General features: G+C 32.3%; 1 protein-coding gene across 1 annotated transcript; it reads left to right on the forward strand.

The window, feature by feature from the left end:
- The first annotated feature begins 5,283 nt into the window (after positions 1-5,283).
- On the forward strand, positions 5,284-14,383 carry LOC132558463 (zinc finger MYND domain-containing protein 10-like). The gene is made up of 13 exons (XM_060223041.1): positions 5,284-5,381; positions 6,269-6,377; positions 7,633-7,746; positions 8,153-8,286; positions 8,733-8,814; positions 9,498-9,586; positions 9,762-9,862; positions 11,188-11,270; positions 11,918-12,007; positions 12,363-12,488; positions 12,895-13,016; positions 13,535-13,660; positions 14,278-14,383. Exons 1-13 carry the CDS (start codon positions 5,284-5,286, stop codon positions 14,381-14,383), a joined length of 1,380 nt encoding a protein of 459 aa, XP_060079024.1.
- Positions 14,384-20,141: the final 5,758 nt, after the last annotated feature.

Consider the following 20,141-nt stretch of genomic DNA (forward strand, 5'->3'; position numbering starts at 1 on the left):
AAGTAAATCCATTTATCCTAAAGTACAAAGTAGGACAGGAAATTTGATTACTTTTGCAAGATAATAGAAATTTCAACACTGGAACGATAACAATGTTACATTTCTTGATTTAAGCCTGCAAACATGTGCCTACCCTGGTATTTTGAACAGAATGTCAGTAAACTTAACCGTTTGCCTATTGAGTGTGTTCTACCATAAAACAGACCAACAATAACACATCGACTTATAAGTATATCCAGGTTTGTTGTACAACATCCCATATCAGAGAATAAAATTACATTATCTATAGATACATGTACCAAAGTTACCAAAGACAGCTTCATGCTCTTAAAATCATGGCACCGTCAATGAAGAGATTATGAAAGTAAAAAAAAATTCAAGCAAGACTGACAACAGGGATTAGTAAAGGAAAGAGATATGAGAAGATAAATAGAGAATATATATGGTATAGTAAGTAATTAGAGTTAAATACATAAATGTTTCTACAGGTGTATAATTACATACACTGAGTAAAAAAATTAACAGACAAGGCTGTTATACATGTACATAAAACGCGAGATCTCCGTGATATGATGGTTAAGGTTCAATACAATTAGATATACCAATATGCTGATCGTACATAGATTAACATACGTTGGGGTATCAATATTGTGATTTAATATTTCATACAGCGGTATCTTTTGTGTGTATTTGTAAACAGTCCCCAGTAATCAATCAATTCTATCGAGAGCTGATCAGCTTCCAAACTGATCATATCAATTCTATAGAACTACGACTTGTTGTCAATACAATTGACCAGACACTGCACTGTTGTAATCACGTAAACAATCCCCATCTACGTGCATATACATTGTAAACATGCTATGGAACTTGGCTGTAGTGATCTTTTTGTGCAGTGTAAATACATAAGACAATATATTGACATACAAACATTTACAAAACGTTGACAACATTCACTGTCCTGCTTCACAGATCATGAACACAAGATCCATGGGAAAACATGGACTTCAGCCCATGTGCAGACAAATGCAAACATGCTGATGAGCCAGCTGTCACTGTGAAGAGACTTTCACCTGAAAACTAACACAATGTGTATAAAAGTTTTACACTCCAAGTGTGTTGGTAATAAACAGGTGGTCACATAGGATTAAAAAACAACAAACAAAATATCAATAGAATCACAATCCAAACTCAAATTCAATAAAAATAAAGGACAATTTGAATAAAAGAAAGATTTACATTGCACCTCATGGACAACATTAAAACTTAATTTTCATTTTCGCCAACCTGCATGTTTAGTACCCTGTAGTGTGAATTTGTCTTCTCAGTTCCTGATATCTTGCACAAAAGTTGTGATATTGAGAACAAACAATGTGACGTAAATATTATAGGTTGGGGATGCAGGAATACTGCAATCCAGAAATGGAAAATTTACAACATGGAAATTGAAATCTTCATGCTTATCATAAGGCTTGGTAGAAAGCTGTACCTGTTGATTTCTGTGTTGGAAAAAATCGAGATAGTAAGCGGCTAATGTGTGTATTATGTGCTTAACCAACAAATCTCTTGATATTTAATGACAAGACATTATCAGGTATCTGAAAGTTTAATTGGAGGTCTTCATAAGATCTTTGTGATCAGTTTTGACAAATTCAGCCTGATATGAAACCAAAAACAAATCAGACAGTTTGATCCCATGGTTATTCCACTAGTCTTGTGGAATATCTTGTCGTCAAATGGTACAAGGTATTTCTACAGCTCTTTCCTTCGAGTAATCTTTTATTTTGATGTATATATATATTTTTTTAAAATCTTTTTTTCAAAATACCCTTCAGTATAGTTTATAACATATATTTGTATCAACATTCACCTTTCTTTGAAAAAGAAACCTCTCATAACAAGAGAATAAAGACGTACCTTCTGTTTAAAAAATGAGAAATATGACATCACAACACTTACCTATACAACAAGCAAGTGATGAATGTACAAACTACATATAGCACTAGATGCACCATAGGATCAGAGCATACGTAAATATACTGAAATATGACAAACGGTTTTTGGCATTTTTCACAAGTCACATAAGTTCTGTAGTTGTTAGTAAACAAAATAACCATGTAAACAGTTCTTATATCATTATCAATACATTCATTTCTTAAGTGTTTTGTGTAATTTTATATTTTCAAACGTTGATAATCTATATGAAAATACGCCAAAAATATACTAAATATCCCTAAAGATAAGCTATCTTACTTAGTTCATAGGAGAGTTATCACACCTCTTAAGTTCAAAGTTCATTAGTTAGTCCATAGATGAGTTATCACACCCCTAAAGTTCAAAGTTCATTAGTTAGTCCATAGATGAGTTATCACAGCCCTAAAGTTCAAAGTTCATTAGTTAGTCCATAGGAGAGTTATCACACCTCTAAACATCAAAGATCTTTACTTAGTCCACAGGAGATTCATATTTGTCCCTGAATAGATTTTCAATGTTCCAAAACCTATGAACTTGTCACGCTGATCGTTTTAAGTCTTTATTATGAAGGGCTTTGTTTGAAAGAAATGCTCTTTGAAAATGATCACAGTCGCACTTGTTTGACCATCCCTTGTAAGGCACGTTAACTATTTGGGGCCTAGCCAGGTGATCATATTTACTGATAATATATAATTTATTTTGGTATTATGTCACTACTGCTATAACAATGCTATGGATATATACTAATTCATATATTACATAATTAATTCTATGCTATACAGTTGCAAAACACCACACATTTTTCAAACAGGTATTGCATTCAACTGTAGTTTGACCCATCACCCACCCAAGCCATCCCTCTCCATATAACTCAGCAATTGGCCATATACTATCTGACAAACATTAGGAGTCAAGCCTTGTTCAAACACATGCATTTTTCATTTCCCTTTTATAAAATCTATTTTTCAGTTTTTACCTTCATTGTGCGTATTGCGTCTGTAAATAATTTCAAATTTTTTACTTCTAAAAAATTCCTGAACCAATTTTGCTGAATTTTTTCTGAAACCTTTCCTGGCCTAATATAAAAAAAACAAAATAATATGGTCCCCCCCCCCACCCATAGGCCCTGAGGAGTAGGGCCAAAAGGGTCAAATTTATTCATATTTAAAAAACTTTCTCAATACCCAGATGTGATAGCTTCTACAGTCCATGGTAGAATGGAAGCGTTTTAAGGTGGTTTATAAAAATTGTGAATTTCATGGCCCCAGGGTCTCACATTTTTCCGTGGGGAGGAGGTAAAGTTTGCTGTAGCTTATATAGGAAAATTAGCTTTTTGGGTATGCTTTGTTTAATTATCATTAAAAATATTTCAAACTTGCTTAGAATTATAAGCAAAGGATGACACAGCTAGATAGTATGGATAGATTGATCCTGACTAACCCCCAGGGGCTGTTAGGCAGGGCTAAACGGGGTCAAATTGTCTTAAATTTCAAAAATCTTCTTCTCAACACCCAGGTATGGTCAAATCAAATGTGCTTAGGTGCTTTAATTACCAAAATGGCTCTCACATTTCTTCCTGGAGAGGAGGTTAACTTTACTATAATTTTTATAGAAAATTGCATTTTTGAGCATAACATATTGTTACGGGCTCACATTTGAAGAGTCTGCCTTCTGCACTACTGTTTACAACTGGGGGTGGTCATATGGCACAATGGTAATGCACTCGCCTTTCACCAAGACGTCCTGGGTTTGATTCCTCGAAAGTGAGAAGGTAAGGAGTCACATGACCGAATGTGGGTTTTCCCCCAGTAATCTGTTATCCTTTTATATTAAGACTGCTCACACCCTTACATTCAGGTCAACAAGCATGATTAGTATAAGTTAGATAAGTTCTGTTTCGCGATTGCAGTACACATGTTAGACATGGTCAGTCAAAGTATTCTGCTTTGAGAACATGTGTATCACGTGACTGGTCACCTCATTAAATTTCATGCGTAATGAGTTGTTTCGACTATCTAGAAATAGGTAAAGAATTAAAGCATATCTTAGTGGAGCCATACCAGACGTACATGCATATCACTGAATAAAGATTAAAATGTGGCTAATCTAGAACAGATATGAGGTGATGTTGTCTTCACTGTGAAATATATTGTCTGAGAATAAATAAGTTTCGATGCCTAATGGAATATCTATAACATGGTTAAGTTATACCTTATAAGGATATTTGTTTTTGTAGATCCACATTTACAATAAACATTTTCCATTTGGTTGACATATTGTATATATTTTGAATCTACATGCTTTATGTCACGTAAAGAAAAAGGAGACACTAACTTATAGGTCATAGCATTGATTGCCAAACATGATACCAATGGTATGGGATATAAATTCATAAGCATTAAGATAGTCCCGCCATTAATAGAGAATATAAGTTTGGTACTAAACTAGTATAAAAGTGTTTGATCATGTTGACTTCTACATAGGCAGAGGCGTAGCAATAATGTATGCTTGTATGCTTAAACATACACTCGAATTCCATTGAGATATATTTGCCCTACTTTTTTAACCTTACTGCGCCCCTAGACCCCCTTAACCGGGGCTTCGCCCTTGGATCCTCTCTTGAAAGCATACATTCTTTAAAATGTTTTGCTACGCCACTGATAGGCCTCAATATCACCTAAAGTTGCCGATTTGACACAAATGTTACACAGAACGTTTTCATGATGTTGATGTCAGTCTTAAAAGTTCAGAGTATTGATTTATTTTTTGTTTTATTATTATTTTGTTTTCATGATTGCTAAATCGTGTGGTAGATGGTCTGAGAACTGGTACAGTACCCTTATGCCTGCCACGCGATCTTTGACCAAATAAAGCTAATGTAAAAAATGCAAACAAAAAGAAATGACTTAATGGAAACAATAGAAAATAAACAAAAATTGACGAAAAATGATAAAAGGAGAAAATGGCGTATAGTTTCTGTCTTTACTCCGCCTCGAATCGCTTTAGTGAAATTTAAATTCCCGCCAATTATTTATTTTGACTGTGACGAGGATCGCATTATCAATAAAAAAAATTGCAGTTCAAAAATCACAGACCATAACATTTCCACTGAAGATTATATTTCTGATCCAAACTAAAGGATTAATTGAAATAACTTTTTATGTGTTTTATTAGATATATTGACGTTTTGCTCCGTACCACCGGAAGTTTACATGTTGACCAAGCGTGCATGTGCTTGTGCGAGTTTACTGAGCAAGATAAAAAATCATCACGAATATTGATTAATATTCAAGAAGATTCGAAAAGAAAATGACTACAGATACAGGCCAAGTTTTGATGTCCGTCGAAGCTGAAGCTTATGTGGAACACTTGGTGAAATACAAGCTTAGAGATGTCGGAAGTTCAGAGTAAGTTTTCGGATATCGGTTTCTATGGTAAACAACCATGTCATGGCGATGTTTCTGGTTTCCATTTGTTGTACGCGCTCAATAATAATAATAATAATAATGATAAAAGCCGATATCACTTACAGTTTTCAATTGAATATTGATTCAAGAAATTTAGTCTGTAAAGCACAAACATGATGTTCCAGAAGATTCCGTAATACATTCCAGTTGTAATATTAACGGATCCGTCGATTTTCCCAACACTATAATCAGTACAACTGATATAGACCACATAACTACACAATTAGTTCCAAAATGTCGGGTTTATGGGAAATCGGTGCAAAATATGAACAGACAGAAACATATACTTTACTGCTTAACTGTACGTTTACTGTTCTTACAGGTTTAATAGGTAAATTAATGTTCAAGTATTAACGTACACGATGCTCTGTGCATGATACATATATACAATAAATGAAATCACAATCAATTTGATAACTTCTGAGATAAATTCTCTGTCTCAATATTCTACATCTATAACATACAAGCAGGGGCTGAACACAGTACAATATATATATATTATTACTTCATTGATCATATATCTATCCCAGTGATACATATCCAACGAGCATTTGTTTGTTAAGATCCAGTACCAATATTGGACCATACTGACGATATTACGTACTAGATTATATATATTTATATATATGTGTCCGGTACAGGCAGGAAATACAATGGTTATAAAAGTTAAATTAAACAAACAAGAAGAGTTCAAGGTTTTCATTTCAAAATAGGGGTGTACCCATCAGAATTTAGACTACTAATTGCTTTTCTCTGGCTCTCTGAAGTACATTCTGTACTGTTGTTTGAGAAAAGAAATCTACCTTAAGTTGTGAATTATATTACAGTTGGTCCAGACAACATGAGATGCTGGAGAAATTGAACATGCAAGCTGTCATTAATGCCTCTGCCCAGGAAGATGAATTTGTGAAAGATTTCTTCATCTCATGCGGCAAGGTTAGTATAATCCTATACACTTTTCATCCTATCAATATTTTGTAAACTTTTGAAAATGGAATGTCATCACAATTTGCTTATCTCCTGCCAAGCACCTACACAAGAATTGAACTTAAATAATTGAGTCTCTTAAGTGATAATTCACAGATCTACTTTTCCAACTGAGCAAAAGAGCCATGCTCTCTGAGCTGAGTACAATGACTATATTTAACACTATATACAAGCCACACCTACCCTCTCCGTTTGCACCTGTGTTGCAACGTCCCTTCTCAATAACAAACAAACCAAATGTCATGGTATTTGGCTGGTGGTTTGCTGGGATGACCCCCAACAAAGATTGTGAAAAGAATTTACCTTTACTCATAATCAGGGGCAGAAGGGTCAAATTTGTTACTACATTCAAAACACAGGTCATGTGACTACAGTTTAAGATGCCACTTTGAGGTTTACAGCAAAGTCCAGGGTAACAGCTTTTTTAATCACAAATCCTCCACCATCCCCTATCTCCTCCAGGTTATTTTAGTTATCAGGACTTTGCTGTAACTTGTCAGCCCTGTTGGTTGTATTATATTTTATGTTACACCCTCACCTACATTAATCAGATTTGATTTTTACCTTGATTTATAGAACAATGGTATGTATCATATTGTTGAACTGATGCTTAATGGTAAAGCTTTAATCACATGTCGTCATAATAAACAGCCAATTCGATCTATGCATTTCTTGACTAAGGTATCAGCTGGCAGTTTAACTAGATGTGTTGGTAACAAGCAGCTATGCATAGATATTCATATATACCATTTGCCTTGTTTTCAATACATTAATACACAATTATACACACTTACATTTTTACTTGAACTGTAACTCTAGATAAATGAATTATACATCTTTTTTGAAAAAAGGGCGTAGTAGTCAATCACAACAGGCGAAGAGGCTTGTTTCATCAATTTATTGTCGACCGGTTTTGCACCTTTTTCGGGCTTCTTCAGGACAACACAATAGTAATTTTGGGCACCTAAAGTACATAAAATGAGGGAATTTCTTCAATTATTCAATTATGACGTATGCTCAAGCGGCATAACTACCCTCTTTATTTTTTGAAAAAAATGATATAACATTATTTTTGATCTTATTTAATGTCTGCTTCTCAACAAAACAAATTATAACCGTTTAACCTTAGTAATAAGACATCTGATCAGGTCATTAAAAATTTTGATATTAAGCATTTTCACAAAGATCTTTCCTATCAATACAGTTTGAGGTGCTGATCTATGACCTACTGGTGACAGAGGTGTGGAAAGAGAAAATCTTCCCAGCATTGATTGACATGGACTTTGAACCTAAAACAACATTCCCAATTTACATGGTGGTGAGTGTCAATTTTTAAAGTGATATTAAATACCTGTAGGTGAAAAATTAGTGCTGAATTAATATAGAATATATATATACTGAATTATGTTTTAAGTTTATACTGAGTGAATGTCAACTAGCATATGTGGAACACTTTTATTGAATAGATGTAGATTTTATAATGAATAGCTTTTAAAAAAGATGAAGAATTAAGTGTAAAAAGTGCTGAATGAGGCCTAATATTTACTCTGAGTTAGTCTAGAATTAACAATGAATTGGTGTATTGTGTAGCTCTACCATGATACAACAGTAGACATCCTGGATAGTGATGTACTACATCAGTTTGTGTATTGTTTAGCTCTACCATGATACAACAATCACCATTCTAGATAGTGATGTACTACATCAGTTTGTGTATTGTTTAGCTCTACCATGAGGCAACAGTAGCCACACTACTAGAGACGACCATGTTTTTCCGTGAGAGTTGTGAGAATGCAGAGGATCAGATTACAGACCTTGTGGATTACTGTTACAGGAAACTAACACAACTTGTAGCGAGGTAACATAACCCTCTCCTCCAGGTTTACCGGTTTACGTTATTTCACTTGATTATGATATAGAGCTTTTATTGACTGTACTGAATGTATGTAATTCAGAAATACCAACACAAATAATTTCTTGGTGAAAAAAAATCAATTTTTTTTTTTGTATAATTGAGGTATATGTACATATATATAATTAATTATAATTTCATAATGTTCAGACTGCAAAATTAGGAAAACAATATAATACATTGTACCAAGATATGTGTATAAGTGTGGGTTAATCAATTTCTACATATTGGCTTGGATGGCTTATTTAAGTGTTCTGTAATAAGAAATATATTCCGACATGTTGTGGGATTTATGAGGCCAGAAATATATTGAGAAAAGAAATAATATTAGACTGAGCTTTGGTAATACATTGTGTTGATCAACATAACTTATCATCAACTGTTTATATCAGAATGCAGGAACGAGAGAATGATGATTCTGATGAAGAGGATAATGAGATAACTGCAGACAGTGAAAACAAAACAAATATGGAGGTAAGAAAAAATTCTACTTTGGAGGACAAACTGCACTATTCATACATTGTACCTTATGTTATAGACTCGACATACATTCACATATCTATACAAAGGGTTGTGGAACCGAGAATCCACTTCACAGATAACAACCTGTATTGACTCTTTTCTCTCTTATGTTGTGTACATGCATTCACTTAAACTGTGCGGTTGTCACTGCCCTTAAAAAATGAGTTGAAATAAAAAAAAAAAAAGAAACACTTTTTTTTTTACTTTCATGCATCATTATGTAAGCACTAAATATATATGAAGGTAGTTTTCACTTTAAAGCGATTTTGAATGTTTGGAAATGTGTCTTTTATGGTACACGGTACACTATCGCGGAAGTAACACTTTGATATCACATAACCTCAGTTTGCATTCAAAATATGGATATTCACCATTTCCTTAGATTTCAGTACAGTATTCAGACATAATTATTTAGACTGAACAATTGATGTTTCTGTGTCTATTAATTTTAATTAATACACATTTCTTAATTATATAATCTTTCTGTTTATTCTTGACGTGAGTTTGGTGTTTGACATCATACATGCGATTTTCGTCATTGATAATGAATTTCACACCTTTTGATATATCATCTCTGTACCTAAAATGAATATTATACATACATGTAATATATGAATATTTAATTTTTGTTGTAGGAACTACAAGAACAAGATAGGAAGCTGAACTTTGAGATTTGTATTAAAGTTCTGTCTCTCCTACGTTACATTGTAGATCACATAGAATGGTATGTACATGTTATGTTTCAAAGTTTGGACTAATTTCTGGTGTATGCTATATGTAGATAATTACAGAATATATTGTTTTGGTTTGATAAGACATTTTCTGAATGTTTAAGGTCGGGTTTTGCTAAATTTTCAAGTTTTGAGTTTAATATAACCATATTATGATTGATGTTTTAGCCTGCCTTTGAGTGTTCTCAGTCGAGTACTTAACACACATGATATCCCTATTCTGTTGGTACAACTTGTTGAGAATCCACCGTGGAGTAAAAGGAAAGGGGGTAAGTTATCTACTCAGGACAATTCACTTCTCCTTACAAACATCTGTTTATCTCAGTATCAGGACAATTCACTTCTCCTTACAAACATCTGTTTATCTCAGTATCAGGACAATTCACTTCTCCTTACAAACATCTGTTTATCTCTGTATCAGGACAATTCACTTCTCCTTACAAACATCTGTTTATCTCAGTATCAGGACAATTCTCTTCTCCTCACAAACATCTATTTATCTCAGTATCGGGACAATTCACTTCTCCTTACAAACATCTATTTATCTCAGTATCGGGACAATTCACTTCTCCTTACAAACATCTGTTTATCTCAGTATCAGGACAATTCACTTCTCCTTACAAACATCTGTTTATCTCTGTATCAGGACAATTCACTTCTCCTTACAAACATCTGTTTATCTCAGTATCGGGACAATTCACTTCTCCTTACAAACATCTGTTTATCTCTGTATCAGGACACTTCTCCTTACAAACATCTGTATATCTATTTATCAGGACACTTCTCCTTACAAACATCTGTTTATCTCAGTGTCAGGACAATTCACTTCTCCTTACAAACATCTGTTTATCTCTGTATCAGGACACTTCTCCTTACAAACATCTGTATATCTATTTATCAGGACACTTCTCCTTACAAACATCTGTTTATCTCAGTGTCAGGACAATTCACTTCTCCTTACAAACATCTGTTTATCTCTGTATCAGGACACTTCTCCTTACAAACATCTGTATATCTATTTATCAGGACACTTCTCCTTACAAACATCTGTTTATATCAGTATCATGACAATTCACTTCTCCTAATAAACATCTGTTTATCTCTGTATCAGGACAATTCACTTCTCCTTACAAACATCTGTTTATCTCAGTTTCAGGACAATTCACTTCTCCTTACAAACATCTGTTTATCTCAGTATCAGGACAATTCACTTCTCCTTACAAACATCTGTTTATCTCAGTATCAGGACTATTCACTTCTCCTTACAAACATCTGTTTATCTCAGTGTCATGTATTTCTTGCGTTTGAAGCTCATTCATTTTTACAATAGGAAGGAAAGATTATTTCAATATTACTCTCTCAATGTAGTTACACTGTACATACTAGTATCAGTTACAGGGATTGATTCTATGAGGACAGTCGATCCGGTTTGTGTATTTGATGTAATTGGTTAATTGATTTTATTTTTTCATATTGATTAAAAAATGTATATAATTTTGTTGGATTATCAGGGAATACCTAGTGATTGATGATATAGAATATTTAATCAATAATGTAATCCTGTGTTATTAATAATACTAAAATGGATTGACAGGGAAGCTGCAGAAATTCATGGACAACAAGTGGCAGGAGGTCAGCCGAGAAGACAGCTTCAAATTGACCAAAACAGAAGGACAGGTAGGTCATCCCTTGACCACTACAGATATCCAGCTTAGTACGGTGATATTTGACTCCATGACATTTTTGTAGGCATGGGTTCTATATCCTCATAAGATGTGGTCCCAGTAGAGTTTTAAGCAAGAGTTTGTTCTTCTACTTATTACAATAATTCTGTAACTGAACCTGGAGTTTTCCTTTGTTGCTGGCCATATACAGATATAGTGGTAGGGGGAACTTATATTTTTTTTAAATTCAATTTAGTTGATTTCAAACTTAAATCAATATAGGAGTGTGTAAATGTTTCACTTAGGAAGTTATCTCCCTTGGATTTTAAATGGTACAGAGTTACCTCCCTTGGATTTTAAATGGTACAGAGTCATTCTCTCAATTTTAGAATCATTACTATTTTTGGCAAAATATTTTACAAAATATGGACTTTCTAAATATTATGATTATGTTGCATATTTGTTTAATTTTGTATATATTTCGTGATCATTCAGTAATTGGAAAAAGGAAGAAAATACATTTTACCATCCATAAGAATCCTCCATTGGTGTTCATGAAGACTGTCAGGGATCTCTCACGACACATTCATTGTATACATTTAGAGAGATGTCCAATATTACTGGTGTGGTTAACTCATTCAGACATTCCAATTTTCACAGGTATGGTTGGCCCTATTCCAGCTACTCATGAACCAGACATGTCAACAGAAGTATGAATTAAATTCCTTCAGGAAAAATATTATATTGAAGGTATGTTATATCTCGGAACACTGCTGACATAGTGCACAATGTGTGATGTTGCTCTCAGTATGATGTCAATACCATCTGACTGAATTGAATTTGCAATAGATCAATGTTTCTTGACTGCCAACACCATTTGATCACATAATTTTTGTAAGCTGTTGTATAACAAAATATCCCCGATATTCAGTCTCCAATTTAAATGGGCACAAAATACATCTATGTATTGAATGAAAGAAAACCGTTGTTGAAATGAATCAGTCATGAAAATGTTTGATATCTTTCAAAAAATTGGATAAAATACACTAGGATTGATATGCTATGAAGCTTGACACTGATATAGCCTTTAACCTTTGACCTACAGCTGAGATCTTACCTGACAGAGGTGATGCTGGATCAGTTACCTGTCCTATCTGAAATGCAGAGATACTTAGAACACCTGTCAATGATGGACCCACCTGCAGCTAAAAAAGATCTCATCTTAGAACAGGTAAGTTATAACAAACATAGACCAAATTACTTATCTCAAACAAGATCTTACATTGTAATAGTTATATCTCCTAACAAAGTTGTATAATGGTATAACATAGGTCATTATAACTTTTTCAACACCTGAGTTTGGAATCAAACCTGTGACGTCTGGTGTACAAATATGTCACTCAACCAATCTAAAGAGTTGTTCTTGTTAAGTGTTATATTGCAGCTAGAATCTACCATGGTTACATTGCTTTTTTTTGGATCCTACATATGCATTATAGTTTTTGATTTTGGCCGCTGTTGACATTGAAATGTTAATTACATCTAGGTCAAGCTGTGTACTAGAGAAAGGATATTCCGAAAGCTGATACTTCAATTTATATCTTGTTACTAAAGAATTAAAATTTTTCTCCCCAAAGGTGCCAGAAATTAGAGAAAAAATCCTATCTGACAATGACAAGAAATGGAAACAAATTGCCAAGAAGCAGTCAAAGACTCATTTTAATCCGTCCCAATCAGACATGAGAGCTCAAGCTAAAAGGTATGAAAAGGTTATCTTTATAGAAGTTTACACAGAATGTAATCTTCATAATCCCTGCATAGTATAGCCTCTCTTCAGATGGAGAAAAAGATAGATGGATTAATAATATTGCTCTGTTTCGTTTAAAAAAATCAGTAAATTTGCAAGATTTGGATTTTGTTGACATTAAAATACATATTTTCTATACTTTGATAAAATATTTGAAAAATAATGAAGCACAGTTAGTAGTATTGTATATTGTCACTGATGTTAGCAGAGTGAAGTTGTAATCTTCAATAGTAAATAAAAGTCAGAGATGAATTTCACAGTGAGGTAGCAGGTCTAAAGTTAAATAAATTCAAACTTCCTTGTAACTGTACTGAAGAAAGTTTGCTTTCTATACAGATGTGACATTAATATGTGTATTCATCATATGATGTATTGATGTATTAATCTGTATAAAGTTGTCTATCATTAATGCTAAAATAACATAAAACAGTACATAGTGATGTTGACCTTGTTGTGTATGTAATCTATAGGTGGGCAGATACATATAACTTTGATATGATGGAGAACTTATTGTCGGAGCCTCCAAAGTGTGCAGTATGTGGTAACGAAGCCAGCAAGCGGTGCTCACGATGTCAGAATGAGTGGTACTGCAGAAGGTAACTATTTTGAACAATAATTATGTGGTATATTTGTTTCTTGATTTTTAGCTCACCTGGTCAGAACTGTTGGAATTATGCCAAAATAAGGTGTTCATTGTTCATACCTTCATCAACTATTTTCTATAAATCGCTACTGGTCATGAATTTTGTCCATGTTTGGTCTGAAGCATCATTAGGGGAGGGAAATCAATATTGTATTAACTATGGGTGCTAGCCCCCTGGGATGGGAATGGCAGGGTGCAATAGGGGAAATAGTAAGGATGGCAGGATTCTGTCCCTTTCTGGTCTGAACCATGAATGGTTTGACTGACTCCTTAAGGACAGAGTAGTGGGGAAATAAATACCCTATAATATGTTTAATGTGCCTGGAAATTTAGAAATTTTTCCTGTAGTTTGGATAAAGCAATTTCAAGCAAACAAAGCCAGGTAAATGATACAGGACCAATGGACCTCTTGTTATTTAGTAAAATGGCAACTTCTTTTATATACCTGTTATTAGACCGATCAAACCTGTAAGTTATCTATCAAATCAGAATATATTTAAGTATAAACATGTAGTGGAAGGGAGACTACTCTGTAGGAGACTTATCTGTGATACATGTATATCTTTACAGGGAGTGTCAAGTGAGTCACTGGGCCAAACACAAAAAGGCATGTAACCTCTTGGTGGAGTCTCTAGTGAAAGATCAATCAGAGAGTAAAGTTGTACAACAGACATGACAGAGAAACAATTCGATCATCTAACAGGCAGCTCCATTAGTGGAGGAGGACTGACTTCTGAAGACTAATTCCACTATGTTAAAAACATCAATGTATTGTGTGGCAGTTTGTGTATAATATTTCTTCTGTTTGATTATCTTTTAAAAAAATATCAAACCAGGCCACTTTTGAGAACATCTTGGTCTACTTCCTGCTTGAGAATAGAAATTGAGGTACTTTAATTTTTGGGGACACTGTTGGTTCCTGGAATATGTTTTTGTTAAATTTCCATAACTGAATATATGCTTAGTTTTTCACACTTGATTCACCTTAACTTTTTACACACCCATTGCATTCAAGATCTGTACCCTCTTTTCTATTATATCAATCCTGCTGTTTCAGCAATTGTCTGTGGCATGGCACCAATGAAGCTGCTATGACCTCTGACCTCTGTGACCTTTCTGCCCTAAATAAGTATTGGTGATATACCACTGTAGACATCTAATAGAACATTGTATTTGATGAAGTTTCCATCATTCGTTAACTATTGAAAGTGTCTGATAAATTATCAATGTATTTTCTTTATTCAGCTTTCCTATTCAGTCCATGAATGAAACTGCTATGACCTTTCTGACCTCTGTGACCTCTCTGCTCAAAATGGTGGAGTGAAGGTTTAGTGACTTCTTTACTCAACCTGACATTCCCATGGGTTCAATTTTATAATTAACTAATTGTACTTGTCCTATTATAAATGGTGATTAGGTTTGTTTTTAATGTTCCAACAGTAAAAATTTTGTTATGAAAAACAAGGATTTTGATGATATTTGTCCAGTAATAACCTGGGATAAGGTGCCTTGAGGTTTGAAAAAAAAATGACCTTGAACCAATTCCAATGTCTCAAGGGCAAAATATGCTATAATATTTACATTTTTTTTCTTTCTAATAAATCAAAAGGTCTAGAACATTGGTCAGTAACACAAAAGTTTAAAGGACTGCCAGTTTGTTTCAGAGACCTTGATCTAGATCCATATTTAAGTTAACATGATGTAAGAGAGGGGTGGGGAAATGTAAATTCAGGTATAATTTTTTTTTTAATTTGACCTTGACCCAGTTAAAAAAAAGTGAATAATGCACTTTTTCATATAAAGATATTTTTATATAAAGATATGAGTGTATATGTATGTGTAAGTTATTTTTCACGGTTCTTCTACGTCATACAGTAAAATCATATTTTGGTGGGGTTCAATTTTCATGGTTTTCCAAAAATTCACTGTTTCAAAACATTTAATTTTGTGGATAAGTATTGCTCACTAAATGTCTTTAAACTTTCAGTTCATGGACATATGAATTCATGTATAAAATGTATCCATTAATTCAATGAAAATAAATTCCCCACAAAAATTAATGTTTATACAGTATTGAAAAGTAGTTGTACTAGATAATTGGGGAGTTTTTTGACAAAATGTGAATCAACAATATGATAATGTGACTAAGTGTGCACATATTTGTTCCATTTTAAATGATGATATTTGTAAGAGAAGATCTGTTCATAGTGTTACAATATAATTGTTCTTCTTAAGTAACATTTTCAGAAATTTCGCTCATGTGTTAATTATTTATTCATAACCGTCATGCATGCATATAAATAGCATTAAAAGATTTTATAATGTATAAAACATGTACTAAAAATGTGAACTAAAAAGTTCTGGTTTGTACCAAGTATATATAAAATTCTTCCTTATAACTTCATCAAATGAAGGATGCCTTAATATGTATCCAGCATTTATCAATCAACTGAATAGTTTCAGGTTTCATTGATGTAATGAAGACTACATTTATTCAATATGGGTAAATTGTGTTAAGTTTTAATGGCCAACACCATGAAAGCAGATATAGACGATTTTTTCCCATTTCAAAAGTGTAATAAAAATTTCGGAGTTATAAAAATAAAAACATGTTTTTTTTTATTTATTTTTGTATTTTTGATCGATTCTGTTGCTTAAATTCACGAGAAAGTTTTGGATCGGAACATTAAACTAAAATAAAAAAATTAGTTGAAATGCGATTTGAAAGTGATATTGTTGAAACTAAAATATCGCAATCAGTTATAATGAATTTGATGCAGTATGCTTTGTGATCCACATGTGTTTGTGTGTGTATGTTGATGTAATCTGTTGATCTGTAATATTTATATTTGTGCTCTGTTTATGATATCAATTTAGGAGCACATACATTTTTAAATTATTATTTTTTTCCATGAATCATCCTCATTGAATGTGAAATGGTTTATAAAAATAAAACAGTATTGAAAACAGTTGTAGTAGTATAGTTATTACTTTTGATAAAACTCTGTTGCTGGCGTTGATTGACCAGACTTATAGAGGATAGACAGATGTGAGGGATCACGGAAAGCTAAACATTTAACACAACATGATAAGAGGATAAAAGAGAATCTGAATTTTATGTTATTGTTGATAATGTTATGATTTTGAATTCTGTTGATTGTTATGTTTACAACAAAGATTATTTCTGCATCATTTATAACAACAGGTGAGAGGATGACTTTTATCCTGTCCTCAGCTGAATCTGGCCCAAACATCTCCTTTTTAAGCTTGATTGTTCCATGCTAGTTATTTTAAAATGAAGTTGAGGTCCGAGACATTCTATGTAACAAACCTTGTATTCCTGGCCTGAAATGAACCTTTTCATGGCCTATATATAACATTAATTCATGTGCAATATTAGTTGGGGATTCAAATTTTTGATAAGAAATAGACTGAGGCAAATAGATTTGACAGTCAACAGGAACGCAGGTCAGTTGTGATACATCTTGGTTACCAAGGTTAAAGTGGTAGACTGGCTCCTCAAAATACTTATCACAGTGTCTAGATTAAACTGCCTGGTATATGTTACTCTCAGAATATTAGGATTTTAACTAGCATGTTGTATACATGTAACTGTTGTCGTTCCCAAAATTTTTTTTCTTGAAGCAGACTCACTAAGTTGTATATGTTCTATAGGAAGTACTCAGTTGCTGGTGATTTTTTTCCGTGGCCATATATGGGGTCAGGTGTGAACGATGAATATGTGAATAGAATACGGTGAATTATTTTTCGTAAATACTTTATATCGTGAACGTACCTCGTCAAAAAATTTGCGAATTCATGGTTTCCTGAATGCTGATCTAGAAATAACTGTAAATATCCGCGTGATGAGGTAGTAGAGACATAGACTTGGCCATATTGGTAGCTGATATCTTCATATTGGTCACCATTTTGTTTATAACACTCAAATACTCTTCATCTATAGAAAGGTCTGAAGGTGGTTTACCGAAATTGTGAATTTCAAGACCCCAAGGTCTTTATAGGAAAATGTGTTTTTTTTAAGAATGAAGTTATTTATTTTTTATTGAAAATAACTTATGTAAAGAATTGTTAGTATAGAATGACATTTTTGATAGAATACATATATACATATATACTCAGGCAGACCCTTAAGGGCTTAAAACATATCTCTAAAATGTCACTATCATTAATGTCACAATCTCTTTTTTGTGACACTTGAAAGCTACTTATGTTAAAAACTTTATATTGAATTTTGCTTACCTCAAGTGTCAGGTGACCATCCAGGCTGTGAGGCCTCATGTTGTACAACAAAATCGCAAGGGATTTTAATTCATGATTGACTCTCGTTAATCTGAACATGAATCCCACGTGAAATATAAGCGATTTACGGTGATCAAAGTCAGTGATGATCAAAATGGTAGGTCTGTGCATTAAAACTTGCCCCTGTTTGATTTAGATGGTAGACCTTTCTTTTCATCTGACCACATTTAAATCATTTCACTCTAACATTTAAATCATTTCACTCTAACATTTAAATTATTTCACTCTAACATTTCACTCTAACATTTAAATTATTTCACTCTAACATTTAAATCATTTCACTCTAACATTTAAATCGTTTCACTCTAACATTTCACTCTAACATTTAAATCATTTCACTCTCTAACATTTCACTCTAACATTTAAATCATTTCACTCTAACATTTAAATAACATTTCATTTCACTCTAACATTTAAAACTCTAACATTTAAATCATTTCACTCTAACATTTAAATCATTTCACTCTAACATTTAACAAATCAACTCTAACATTTCATTTCACTAACATTTCACTCTAACATTTAAATCATTTCACTCTAACATTTAAATCATTTCACTCTAACATTTAAACATTTCACTCTAACATTTAAATCATTTCACTCTAACATTTAAATTATTTCACTCTAACATTTAAATCATTTCACTCTAACATTTAAATCATTTCACTCTAACATTTAAATCATTTCACTCTAACATTTAAATCGTTTCACTCTAACATTTAAACATTTCACTCTAACATTTCACTCTAACATTTAAATCATTTCACTCTAACATTTAAATCATTTCACTCTAACATTTAAATCATTTCACTCTAACATTTAAATCGTTTCACTCTAACATTTAAATCATTTCACTCTAACATTTAAATCATTTCACTCTAACATTTAAATCATTTCACTCTAACATTTAAATCATTTCACTCTAACATTTAAATCGTTTCACTCTAACATTTAAATCATTTCACTCTAACATTTCATTTCACTCTAACATTTAAATTATTTCACTCTAACATTTAAATCATTTCACTCTAACATTTAAATAATTTCACTCTAACATTTCTCTCTAACATTTAAATCATTTCACTCTAACATTTAAATCATTTCACTCTAACATTTAAATCATTTCACTCTAACATTTAAATTATTTCACTCTAACATTTAAATCATTTCTCTAACATTTAAATCATTTCACTAACTAACATTTTCTAACATTTAAATCATTTCACTCTAACATTTAAATCATTTCACTAACATTTAACATTTAAATCATTTCACTCTAACATTTAAATCATTTCACTCTAACATTTTTAACATTTTCATTTCACTAACATTTAAATCATTTCACTCTAACATTTAAATCATTTCACTCTAACATTTAAATCATTTCACTCTAACATTTAAATCATTTCACTCTAACATTTAAATTATTTCACTCTAACATTTAAATCATTTCACTCTAACATTTCATTTCACTCTAACATTTAAATCATTTCACTCTAACATTTAAATCATTTCACTCTAACATTTAAATCATTTCACTCTAACATTTAAATCATTTCACTCTAACATTTAAATCATTTCACTCTAACATTTACTCTAACATTTAAATCATTTCACTAACATTTAACATTTAAATCATTTCACTCTAACATTTAAATCATTTCACTCTAACATTTAAATCATTTCACTCTAACATTTAAATCATTTCACTCTAACATTTAAATCATTTCACTCTAACATTTAACATAACATTTAAATAACATTTCACTCTAACATTTAAATCATTTCACTAACTAACATTTACTCTAACATTTAAATCATTTCACTCTAACATTTAAACTCTAACATTTAAATTATTTCACTCTAACATTTAAATCATTTCACTCTAACATTTAAATCATTTCACTCTAACATTTAAATCGTTTCACTCTAACATTTAAATCATTTCACTCTAACATTTAAATCATTTCACTCTAACATTTAAATTATTTCACTCTAACATTTAAATCATTTCACTCTAACATTTCATTTCACTCTAACATTTAAATCATTTCACTAACTAACATTTAACATTTAAATCATTTCACTCTAACATTTAAATCATTTCACTCTAA

The sequence above is a fragment of the Ylistrum balloti genome, unplaced genomic scaffold (assembly GCF_031769215.1).
Source record: "Ylistrum balloti isolate Yb309-2 unplaced genomic scaffold, AGI_CSIRO_Ybal_v1 Utg370790, whole genome shotgun sequence".
In the NCBI taxonomy this organism is placed as follows: Eukaryota; Metazoa; Mollusca; class Bivalvia; order Pectinida; family Pectinidae; genus Ylistrum; species Ylistrum balloti.